This window comes from Vidua macroura, chromosome 7, assembly GCF_024509145.1.
Source record: "Vidua macroura isolate BioBank_ID:100142 chromosome 7, ASM2450914v1, whole genome shotgun sequence".
NCBI lineage: Eukaryota > Metazoa > Chordata > Aves > Passeriformes > Viduidae > Vidua > Vidua macroura.
The window spans coordinates 8,973,774-8,986,419 of NC_071577.1; the positions used below are offsets into that span (position 1 = coordinate 8,973,774).

Consider the following 12,646-nt stretch of genomic DNA (forward strand, 5'->3'; position numbering starts at 1 on the left):
CACACTTAGTTTTGTGGTTTGGCGCCCACAGTGACTAACTCTGCTTGTCTTAATAATCTCAAAAGCATCTGAAATCCATATGATTTTACTCCAAAAAGAGTCACCAAAGTGGAGAAGTTTTTGTAGAACTATTTCTCCCCTTCCTCTCGCCATAAAAGGCTGTGACATGTACTTGTTAAACATATATACTATACTTTGTAGAAAAAACAGCATCTAATAATAAAAGAAAAAACAGAACAAATAAAAGGAATAATAAACAAATAAATGTTGATGAGCATTTTAAAGGCTGGTTGCACTTCCTCCCTACTGACACACATTGAAACTGTAATATCAGAAATTATACATTGATGTAAGCACAAATATGTTCTAATTTGAGTCTGGAGACGTTGACGATTCTTCTTTTGATTTTCAGATATTGCAGTTGCTGCACCATATGGTGGAGAGGACAAGAGAGGACTTGTGTATATCTACAATGGAGGAGCAAGTGGTTTGAATGCCATCCCATCCCAGATCCTGGAAGGGCAGTGGGCCGCTCGCACTATGCCCCCCAGCTTTGGGTACTCCCTGAAAGGAGCCACAGATGTGGACAAAAATGGATATCCAGGTCCTCTGCTCCAAATGGCACTTTACAATAACTCAGTAGCAGCCCCACCCTTGAGAAACAGCATATCTCACAAAGCAAGTTCTAATGTGTAATGTGTCTCCTCTCTTTCTAGACTTGATTGTTGGAGCCTTTGGTGTTGACACAGCTGTTCTGTACAGGTAAGGTTTCCTCTGTGCTTGTACCTGAGTGAAAGCTCAGTGCAGCTCTGGAGCTACCAAAGAAACAGGCTCAGGGAAGTCTGAAAATCTGGCACTCCACCATCCAAACCTCTGGAGGTGAAAAAACACTATAGAGCTTTTTTACCGACTAAATCTATCTGCTGACTAAAATTCATCTTTCTCAATAATATGTAGTCAGGAGAACACATTAATAAGCTGTCTCCAAGGCTTTCTGAGTGACAGTTTCCTAGATTCTGACACAGCAGCTGCAAGCTATTACACTGCAATCCCAGTATTCTCATCCCAGCTTGCTCATTTTGGGAGAATATATTGGTCTGTGCTATAAGTAGATAGGACTTCCTCTTCACACAGTTGTCCATGTTGTGGCTGATGGAAATGAAAGGGCACAGAAAAGTTTCATCTAGTTGATGGTTATTTGTTTTCCTTGTGGTTTCACTAAATACTGTGTGTTTGTGTATATTGCACAATTTGATGGGGGCAGGGCATTGTCAAACATGGTGTTGAGTGCTCTTCAAGAGGATGTTTTCTTTGCAGGGCTAGACCAGTTATTAGAGTAAATGCTGCCCTGGAAGTTAATCCAACCATTCTAAACCCAGAAAACAAAGCCTGTTCACTGGGAGATGTAAAAGTTTCTTGGTAAGTAGCATATCTATGTTTTCCTTTGAGGGGAGGGACTTCTTTGGTTTAATTTTGTAAGCTTCCAATTTTGAAAAGTCTCAGGAAGTCTAATTAAAAGGTCTCAGGCGGCTAATTAAAAAAAAGGACAAACACAGATTTTACAAAATAAGAACTCTCTGACAGTAGTTGGAGGACCAGCACTGTCTTTAGATGCCAGACTGAGTCTCAAAACCTGCAGAGACTGCCAGTTGTCCCTGTTGAGCAGAGTAAGGTCTTCTCAAGACATCAGCACATCACATGGTATTTGCAGTGTTTTTACCCACTAACATACACACTGGGGCAATGATCTGCTCTGTAAACTGATTTTGCCTCTGGTTCCCAGGCTATTATCCCAACCTGCTTTCCCTTCCTGCTATCTTTCTTTTCAGGGTCAGTATGATAGGTTTAAAAATCAGACCCATTTGATTACAGAAATAAACATTCCAGTCCACAGGTGATTGTCCCTAGATGAGTCAAGACTCCTGAACTTTGCAGTGCCTGCAATTCTGCCTACTTATTAATAGATTATAGTTTCTCTTCCCTCAGTAGAAAATAGCTTTTGGGAATGAGCTAGAGTCTCAAAAAGAGGATACATCTGAACTAATAAAAATAAATAGTGAGGAATTTTAGAAGAAAATGAGAGAAAGATTTTGTGATTTTTTTTTTTTCCTCCCAAACAGCTTCAAAGTAAAGTTCTGCTTAAAGGCGGATGGCAAAGGGAAGCTCCCAAACTCACTCAGTAAGTTCTGCTCATTTTAAAATTGGAAGTCTTGTTGTGTTGTTTGCAGACATGAGCACTGGTCATTGTTATTTTCATGGCAGACAGCTGGGTGCCCTTTGCAGCCACTGCTGCCACTTGGGTGCCATGTACATCTATGGGATTCTTCAGCAGGCTGTTATGGCTGCAGTAATGTAGAAGTCATTTGCCCATACCTGAGACTTTAAACTATGTGGTTAACTAGTCTTGGAAAGTCCTTTGTATTTTACAGGATTTACAGTAACTCTCATTGAGGGGAGTTTCAGACAAGAATATTCAAGTATGTGCATTGCTAGGCCTGAGAGATACAGACAAAGCCACAGGGAACTTGTCACATTCTGTTGAAATCATTACTTCCTGATTGATATCACTGACTTTTTAAATCAAATTATCAGATCAGGATCAGGAAAAGATTGTTTCAAGCAAGTGTGTAAGTTGTCTCCAAGAGATTTTTTTGTGGCAAGCAGCCTGCTGCAATCAGGTTTTGTCTACTCATTGCAAAATCTTTTCCTTATTTTCTGTGGCACGTACAGAGGTGGTGTGATTTTGGAAGGCTCATATGAATATCTGCTATGTATTTTAAGTTTTATTAACTATATCAAATATTTCAAGTAATTAGATTAGCAATAGTATTTAAAAATGCAAATGTTATGTGCAACACTGCTTTAAATTTTCTAGTGGAAAAAAAATCTAACTTTAGTTCTTGCAGTTCTACAGCAATTACAAATTATAAATGTACCTGTGTTCTTACATATTTCCAGCGTTTAAGGAAAAAGCAGAATCCAATTTAGGACAGCAGCAATGCTTGAGAACCAATGTAGTGACAGATTTTACATGGAAATAATTGCAAGTTTTAAGAAGACAAGCACTAGGTTTTCATTGTAGTTGAAATCAGTGTTCAGCTCCACTTTGAGGGAATTCTGCACTGTGTTTAATGGAACAAATATCCCTTACCCAAACCCTTTGGCTTGGCCAGATTTCCAGGTGGAGCTGCTGTTGGACAAACTGAAGCAGAAAGGAGCTATCAGGAGAGCTCTGTTCCTACACAGCAAACAGCCCAGCCACTCAAAGAACATGACAATTACAAAGGGGGGCAAAATGAACTGTGAGGAACTTGATGCCTTCTTGAGGGTAAGTAGCCATTCATGTTCTAGGCAAATAATTTTTGGTGCTTTGTCTATTATAAGTTCATTGTGTTAGGTTTAAAGAAAAAAAAAAATCAGGAAGAAAAATGCTAGAAAAACTCTGTTTTCAGTGGATGGACCTGTAATTACTAAAACCATACATCTGTCCTGAATTACTGCTGCTGTCACAGCATGAATGATGAATCTTCTTGTGGCTAAAGTCCTGGTCCCTAAATGCACTGGAAATTCAGAACTTTGTTCTGGACTTCTTGGATAAGTCATCCAGGCACCAAATTAGTTATAATTTCCAAGGAACATGAAAGTCAATAAGCAGAGATTGTCTTCTCTACTTTAGAGGTTAAAAATTGAAGAAAAATACTGCAACTGACAAGCCAATATAAGCAAATAGCAGAGGAGATGGAGAAAGTTGAACTACTAAGTTTCCTTTTTCTCAGTCCTTCTGTTTTCATCCCCACAGATGTGAGCAGATGCTAACACAATTTAAAAGTTTTAATCAGTAGAAGAAACACTGTGTGTAGCTATGTAAGTTCTATGCAGCTCAGATTTATCTCTGAGTGCTTATAAATCAAACATAAGCAATACTTGCCTCCCACTAAAAAAAAAATACAAATAAAAATGCTAGCATTCATTAAGGATTCATGGAGGCTAGGTAATACTTTCTTTGACCTGACTTTTGTGAGTGGGTTATATACAGAATTAGACATCTCAGATCTGAGGGTTAGTAAAGATTTAGCACATTTCCACCTGACATTTTCATAAAGTAATGACATATGACCTATATAAAATGATCATAAATGGGATGCAAAACCAGTTTAAAACTATAGGTAATCAATAAGTTTCTGCCCATAGAAGGCATCATTTGAAATAAGATCCTGAAGTGAGCCCTGCTAGAGTCAGTAGTTTTCATTACTCTCAGAAAGGAAGCAGAGTTTACACTGAGCAAATCTGTGGCTAATATAAAGCTAAGAGATGGTTTGTAAGTTCTCTGAAAGGCAGGATCAACATTTGATAAACAGAATGATTTCAAATGAACAATATGAAAGTCAGCAACTTCCAAGTGCCAAGTAATAATTTTAGGGAGGAAAAATGGTAAGTCCAAAGATGAGTGTTTCTGAGGGATCTTAGAAGCAGACTGAGGCTGGTCTGACAGGAAAGAGCAGAGTTGTGTAGCCTTTAGTATCTTTGTTACTGGATTTCCATGACTTAATATTTCTGTATGCTCCAGTTTTCCATTTGCTAAACAGGCATGCTATTGCTAAAATTGTGCAGGTTTTCTGACAAGAGATTTTCTGCTTTGAAAAGAGCTCAGAAGTTTTAATGTTTTGGCCTCTCCATTCCTACTACATTTTAATTGTGATTCAAACCTTTGGTTTCCTCAGGATGAATCTGAGTTCAGAGACAAGCTGACTCCCATTACTATTTTCATGGAATATCGTCTGGATTACAGAACGGCTGCAGATGCAACAGGATTGCACCCTATCCTCAACCAGTTCACTCCTGCTAACATGAGCAGACAGGTACACTGCTTACACAGCCTGTGTGAGAGAACTCAGAACATTGCTTCATCCTAGGGAGAAAATCAGTTACACTAGTACTGCAAGTGTCAATATTGAAGAGACTTTCATCCATTCTCATATTATGCTGCTCTATGTACATTATATTTTCCCCTATAGTTCTATTAAGGTAATATAAAATAGCTTTTCTATTTCTGCCTTTTTTGCAAATTTTTAGACTTGTTTGTGAGAGCATTAATCCCTTAATGTGAAAGGATTATTCAAAGTATGGAAAGATGGTTAAGTCCTAGAATTGCAGTAGGGCAGGATGAGGCACAGTGTCCCCCACATATAAAAACTCATTTGTTCTCTTCTGAGACTAATGACATGAAAACATTTCATAACCAGCAATGTACAATTTTTTTTCATGTGGTGGTGAAACAGTATTATTGAAAATGTATGTTAGAACAGATGAAGGAATTATTACAACAGTATGTGTTTGATTTTTGCATAGGCCCATATCTTGCTGGATTGTGGGGATGATAATATCTGCAAACCAAAGCTGGAGGTGTCAGTAGAAAGGTAAATACATGACAAAAATACAAGGAAAAGACTTTCCCTACCTCAAATCTAAAATTCAGTAGCTGGTAATACTTTTGTTTAAGGGATGTGTTGAAATAAATAGGATTCCTCATTGTATGCAATCTAAACTCAGGTTTATATGCTTTTAAAAAAAAGCTATTTTCTGATTTGGAACTTAGTGTCTTTAGCATGTAATGCTCCACTCCCACTCCCACCCCAGCCTCCACTATAAGTAGGCCAAATTTATTTATTTATTTGCAAAGCTGGACACATATAGTGAGAATAAACCACTGCTAGCTGCCCTTGTATCTCTGTTCTGTTGTTCATTATTAGATAGACACATGAAGATGTGATTTTATCCAGCAAGGGAAGGAGTAGGGCTCCCTTGTCACATTTATGGAAAAAAAAATTGTTGGTATTGGCAATGTCTTTCATCAAACCTGGAAAAAAGAAACAGTTTTTCAGTGGTAATTTGTTCATGAGTCTGAGCTTTTTTTTTACTTTGTATGGCCTAAAACCTCTCTTACTGTATTATCTCATAATCTGTTTTTAATGCTTATAGCATATGCACATTGTAGGTGCATATAAGACACTTCACAAGCACTAATTCATGCAAACACCTCGGTAGCATTTGACATCAGTGCAGATACCTTGATGTGTGCTTGTAGTTGGTGAAATGAAAATACATTGTTTGCTAAGATTGTCTCTTTGTGTCTGAACCAAAGGTATTGCAGAGGTCTTGGCTCTATTCTGTGTAGCTGAGCCTTCCCTTGAGTTTTGTTATAAATATGTGCTTGTACCTCTGCAAAGTGGGCCTGTAATTCAAAATGTGCACAGGGATTTAGCTGCTCATAATTGTTTGTTCCTTGTGAGAAAAAGGTGTTTGTGGTATTTTTTTGTTTTGTGGTACCTTTTACAGGCAAGGTTCTTACAAAAGAACATGTAATACTTGCTCCATTTGTGATTATAGACACAGTTTTTTAAAAAATACCTTAGAGAACACTCCTGAAGCAAAGGCACTGCCTCCAGATGTCTCCACTGTCTGTCTGAAATTTCAGATTGTCTCTTACTTCTGAGTTCAGCCACTTCAATGCAATCTAAAACACGAATGCAGAACTCATTTTCACCCTGTTTTCTTGCAGTGATCAGAAGCAGATCTATATTGGTGATGACAATCCCCTGACCCTGATTGTCAGTGCTCAGAACCAGGGGGAGGGAGCCTATGAAGCAGAACTCTTCGTTGTTGTTCCACCCCAAGCAGATTTCATCGGAGTTGTTCGCAACAACGAGGTAAAATTCCAGCTGCTTTTGAGGAGTCATATTTCAGCTGCTGCTGTGGAAATCTCTAGTGGTTGCTATTATTTCAGTCTTAGAGCAAAGCACTGAAAAAGTGATCAGTTTTTTCAAAGCCCCTCTCTTTTATAACCTTGAAAATAGGTCTGTCTTGTATCAGAAACATTTGTCTCCTTGGAGACTTCCATACTCAGATTTTATTTCATTTTATTATTTGACTGTGTTATGGCTGAGAAATTATATTAAAATTAATACAGCATATCTAGGACTTCTCTCCAGACTTTCATCCAGGTGCTCAGATGTAAAGAATGACATCCCTTAGTGTTTCTTCCTGGTTTATTGCAGGCTTTGGCCAGGCTGTCATGTGCTTTTAAAACAGAGAATCAGACTCGCATGGTCGTTTGTGACCTGGGCAATCCCATGAAAGCAGGAACTAAGGTAAGGTTTGGTCCAGCAGGAGTCTGGTAGCTCACCCAGGGGGCAGGTGGCATTTTCCTGAATCACAGTACTGTTTGGGCAGGAAGTTTTCTCCCAGGAATTTAAGATTAGACCTGACATTTAGCTACCCACATTTGGTTAGTACAGAGATAGTTGGTTTGAACTTTTCAGCTAAATTAAAGGCTGGAAGGACTGTTCATCAGTTTTGTGATGCAACTCAAAATGAGTCGTTCATTAAATAGTGGAATTAATGGCCTTTGGTCCCTCATGAATTTTTTATATTTATCTGATATGTATTTTTTAGGATATAATCAAGATCTAGCTCACAACAGTTCTTTCTCTTAGTTTATCTCTTTTCTGCCTACTTTCATGACGAAGGACAGAGTTTTGTCTAGTTGAAACTGCTACAATTCCACCAAATGTAGCTGAAATTGGAAGTATTAAAAAAATTATTACTGAGACCTGGCAGATTTTAATGTGATATGACATAGTAAGTCTTATTTTCCGAGGAAATGAAGTGAAAATGAGTCACAATTATAACAATTTCATGATGCTTTTCTTCCAAGAGCCATCTTGTATAGATGAGTGAATACTATTTCCAAAGTCTTTTGAAGTGTATCAAGCTGAAGTGCATATATGTTAAAGCAAACATGAATTGACTTAGACCAAACCTTGGGAATTAACTTTGAATCATTAATGTGTTCCCTGCTCTTTAGATTACAGTATTTTTTTTCAACACCTGGGGAGGGTCAGTTATGTGTAGAAATGGCTGAAGAAAGGGAGGGGAGCAAGATACAATCCTTATTTTGTATTTTATGGCAGTGATGCCTTGGCTGTAATCTAAAGAGTGGACAGTACATTTCCAGACTGGATGAACTGGACAACTTGAATTTGCCAGTTCTGTGTGTGTGTTCTCTCATCACCAGGAGTCTCAAGCAATTTCTTTGTAGTCTAATAGCATTGAGAAGCTTTTATTGTGTGTTTTATTGTGCTTCCAACTGAACCACAGTGGTTTTTTTTCCCCAGCTCTTGGCTGGCCTGCGTTTCAGCGTGCACCAGCAGTCTGAGATGGACACCTCTGTCAAGTTTGACTTGCAAATCCGGAGGTATGGAAATCTCTGAGGATGTACCTCCCCTGGGAGAGGACACACACAGTAAATAGGCTGCAAACCACACAGTATCACTCTGGCCTAATTCTCTTGGCTTTGCCTCGTAATGGCTTGGAAAATAAACACACAGAGTTAGGTTTCCTAAAATACAGGACAAAGTAAGAACATTTGCATGTGTGTATCGCTGTGCTCTACTGGCATTTGTGGTGCCACAGAATGACTTTGGGTTTATAGCCCTCTTTTAAAACTGATGCTTGAACTCTGAGTTCCTTCTGATGTAAAGCCAGAATTTAATGTATTTAGAGGAGGAGAGTCTTTCAGGGCAGGCAGTGTGTGGGGTAGTCCAAGCAGAAGCAGCGTGCAGTGAACCATCACAGCAGCCAGCCTAAAAGAGCCTGAAAACTAAATGGAACAAAACAGGAGTGTTCCTGCTAGTTATCAGATGAGCACAGCCCTGTCATATAAATCTGATGTATAAATCTGAATTTGTAACTTCTGGAGATGATATTTGAGGTTGGAGATGTGATCATTAGGAGTATCTTTATCCAATGCATTTTTATGGTGCTTTTAATGGACAGTATGAATACACCTGTTTTGTTTCTTCCCCATGGTGGACCAAAACCATTTTTTTTTTCAATTTAAGGGCTTTATTTTTTTTAATGCAGTGAATAAATTAATCTCATCCACATAAGCATTTGTCATCTATGGGAGTTAGGAAAGATTAAAGCTGCCATTGTATTTTAATGATGGAGTGTTTTGCCATACCAATCAAAGGCCTTAGCACATGAAATGTCTCTTTGATCTCCCATTGCTGTCTGTTGAGTTTTTCCCCTTATCCATCAGCTGGTAAGATGTGCCAGTGGCACGGGACTGTTCTTTGCAGGAAGTGATCTACTCTGGGGTGTCTGTCACCTTCCTCAGGCTAACAGCAGTCACCTGCCTCTGTCACTGGCTCAGAAACAGTCAGGGAGGTTGCTTAAGTCATGCTTGTCTCCTGATGGAAGAGAAGGGAGGTTCCTGTAGTGTTTTAGGCCCTTTATGGAAGAAAATTCCTTCTGTGACTCGTGGGTGCAAGAAGGGTGAGCAGTGGTGCCATGGAACGCTGTAATCACAGTTCACAGTGACAGGCATCACCAGGGGATTATCTGGGACAGGTTTTAAGGATCACACTGCTTGTCTTAAACTCACAAAGCTAGATCTCCAATGCTGGCACAGTTCCTAGCAGAGCAGGTCTAGTCTCTAAAAGAGTGAGGTATTTACAGGTCAGGAGGAAAACATTGCTGCATGCGTTCATTGCTTACAGCAGCAGTGAAGAATAATTAGAAGATTCAAGAAGGTCTTTGTACACAAAAGTGTTTGGTATGGGGCACAGAATAATCAGATGTGTCGAAGGAGATCAAGATTCTGCTCCCAGCACCACTTTGAGGGGGGAGTGTCCCCTGTATTTTCTTACAGGACAGCTGTACAACAGAGTCAGCATGAACTCTGTGCCCTTCATCCCCCTCGCCCTGCTGGGGCTCCCCCACACTGTGCAGAGGGTGGGGCTTCCATGCATTTAGGTGAGAACTTGCTGGAATCTGGTCCTTAGTTTTTAGCAATTGTGCTGTCCTACAGGGGCTCAGGAGTCATCCTGTGTTACACACAATTACTTTGAAGTGTGGAGTGTTTTTTAATGAAATACTTTGCTTATTTCATTTAAGAATTTACCTTTTATTTTCCCTGCAGTTCCAACCTGTATGACAACCTGAGCCCAGTAGCATATTATCAGGCTGACCTTGCTGTTTCAGCAGCTGTTGAAATTAGAGGGTAAGCAATACTATTTTAATAAACACTTTTAAGGAGCTTTGCACATTTGCTTCTTTATATTCACTGAACTTCCTTTCAGGTCTGCATAAGTTTTCAGGAAGGTTTAGGGAATTTTGAATCATAAAGACAATATGGTTTTCTCTAGCCAGCCTTTGGACTTTTGGATCTTAAATAAATCTAAATAATTACAAGATTTATTCCAAAAAGTAATATTGTGCCTCCATTACTACAGATATTTTTTAGAAGAAAGAAAAATCACCCCTCTTGTTTGCAGTTTTACATTTCTGCAGGTCACTTTTCTCCTCCACAAACTGACTGGGGTTTCATCTGAATACCCTGAAACCAAAGTTGAAGATTCTATGAAATTTAAGTTTGTGATATCCTCACCTTCTTCAGTCTTAAGCATAGTGTTAATATTATAATGACTTGGTTACTTCATCACCTCTACTTCCCACCTAAAAGTCCCCTTGCTTAACCAGTTAACTGGGATTTCTGAGTCATAATTTTTAAAATTTTCCACAATATTCATTATTGTGACGAATTTGTTCAGTATCTGAGAGGTGGGGGATGGCACACTGGGAAAGCATGATTGGTATCTTCACTGTTTTCAGGGCTGAATTACTCTTAGGACTGTGCTGCTAAGGCCCTACCAATATTTCTCATTATCACAATATTCCACACTGGTTTTGTTTGGATGACATGTGTGTCCTTTATCTTTTTTTAACTTAGAGAACAGAACTGGACATTTAATACTCAAACCACTTCTGTTCTTTCAGGTTTTATATAGAGGATGAAGAAGTGGAGATTGCATTTTAAGTGTGTTGATTTTTTTTTTCCTTTAGATGTTCTAGAGAATCACATTTATTTTTTTCATGCTTGCTAATGACAACTCCTTTGCTCTGCTGTTTAGTGTGTCGTCCCCTGATCACATATTCCTTCCTATTGCAAACTGGCAGCCAAAGGAGAATCCTGAAACAGAAGATGACATTGGGCCTCTAGTTCAGCACATCTATGAGGTGTGGAATTACTACTGATTTCTGTGACCTGGTTCTGTGATAAATGAAAATAAATCTTTTGGTGTAGCTTTTCTCTGGAGTAAATTATGATTTTTTTTCTTTTGTCATGCATGTAAGGAGGGATTTTATTTTTTTAATGCTGGGCCAATAAGTGGCATATCCAAGAAGGGCTGGAATGCCTGAAAATAGTGTAACAGGGCTTCATTACCTAACTACACATATTTTATTTTCTTGCCTTTTGAAATCGAGATAAAACATTTGAAGTAATGTGAGCTCAGGAAATGGCTCATGGCTGTAAATTATTGTACTCTATCTGTTCTGAATCACTACTCTGAAGTCTTTTGCTGTGGGAAAAAAAAAAGTATTTAAAATTTCCTTTAAAGAATTATCACAGATTTAATCTAGATTGTTTAATTAAGCAAAACTTACCGAGAGAGCTGTGTGAATATTAATAGTTAAAAGTTTTACCACTTTTAGGTAAAGTTTTGATGCTGTTGCCATAAGTGGTTGGGGTAGTGGCAGTATCACAGTTGTAGCTCATATATAAAGTAATAACTAAATGCACATTAACAGAGACAGTAGCATTATTTTTTACATCTGTAAATTTTATTTTCATAATCAGCTGAGGAACAATGGTCCAAGCGCGTTCAGCAAGGTGATGATGACTCTGCAGTGGCCTTACAAATACAAAAACAACACACTCTTGTACATTGTGCAGTATGAAATTGATGGTCCCATGAACTGCACTTCTGACATGGAAATCAACCCACTGAAAATTAAGGTAAGCAGGACTTTCCCTTTGGGTGGAATGAAGTATGTTTGGTTGTTTTGTAAGTACTCAAAATAGCCAAATCCCTGAGAATATGACAAACTGAGATAGTTTTTCATCTGTGGCTGACAAATAAGTCTACACTTTTCCACAGTACATGTCAATGTATACAGCAGGTGATATAAAAGGTAAACAGCAGCTCAAAATTGTCAACTCAAAGATCAATTTGTCTTGTTTCTTTTTATTGTGGGGGTTTCTTCCTTTTTTTTTTTTTAACTTCAAGGCTGCTCTATATGACTTCTGAGTCCAAAGCAATAGAATTACAATGAATGTGGTCATGAACTAAAACCTAAAACAAACCAGATGCTTCTGGACTGTTTATGTAAATTTTCTGGGTTGTGTTTCTTGGAAGAAAATGGTATTATTTTTTATATTACATTTATCTGTTTATCCAATTGGATAAATTCATCAATTTGGATTAATTATTCTATTCATCCAAAGGTCACAAAGGACAATAGGGGTTAACTATCACTGCCAGCATAACATGGGATTTACAGAGCAGAAGGAAGTCCTTTTTCCTGGGCTGGACTAGGCAAAGAAACACCAGATAAAACCCAGCAAGTTTAATTGAATGTAAGGAGTTGATTTCTAGGATAGTTTAGAGCAAGCAATAAAAGTCAGTGTGTTAGTTCAAGAAGATGTCAGTATGTTAGCTTAAGAGCGAAAAAAGGACTGAGGGAAGATATTCAGTGTATAGAACAACAAAGAATACTTGTGTATCTTTGATAGCCAAAAAGA

The 12,646-nt window shown here is 38.4% G+C and overlaps 1 protein-coding gene across 1 annotated transcript in view; it reads left to right on the plus strand.

Moving 5' to 3' along the window:
• The window catches only part of ITGAV (integrin subunit alpha V), a 45,225-nt gene that overhangs the window by 25,847 nt on the left and 6,732 nt on the right, over window positions 1–12,646 (plus strand). The window contains exons 13-25 of the mRNA XM_053982287.1: window positions 413–604; window positions 717–762; window positions 1,318–1,419; window positions 2,121–2,179; window positions 3,174–3,328; window positions 4,722–4,859; window positions 5,350–5,417; window positions 6,560–6,707; window positions 7,056–7,148; window positions 8,175–8,254; window positions 9,983–10,063; window positions 10,974–11,079; window positions 11,702–11,860. Coding sequence (XP_053838262.1) covers window positions 413–604; window positions 717–762; window positions 1,318–1,419; window positions 2,121–2,179; window positions 3,174–3,328; window positions 4,722–4,859; window positions 5,350–5,417; window positions 6,560–6,707; window positions 7,056–7,148; window positions 8,175–8,254; window positions 9,983–10,063; window positions 10,974–11,079; window positions 11,702–11,860 — 1,427 coding nt within the window. The remainder of the gene's footprint in view (window positions 1–412; window positions 605–716; window positions 763–1,317; window positions 1,420–2,120; window positions 2,180–3,173; window positions 3,329–4,721; window positions 4,860–5,349; window positions 5,418–6,559; window positions 6,708–7,055; window positions 7,149–8,174; window positions 8,255–9,982; window positions 10,064–10,973; window positions 11,080–11,701; window positions 11,861–12,646) is intronic.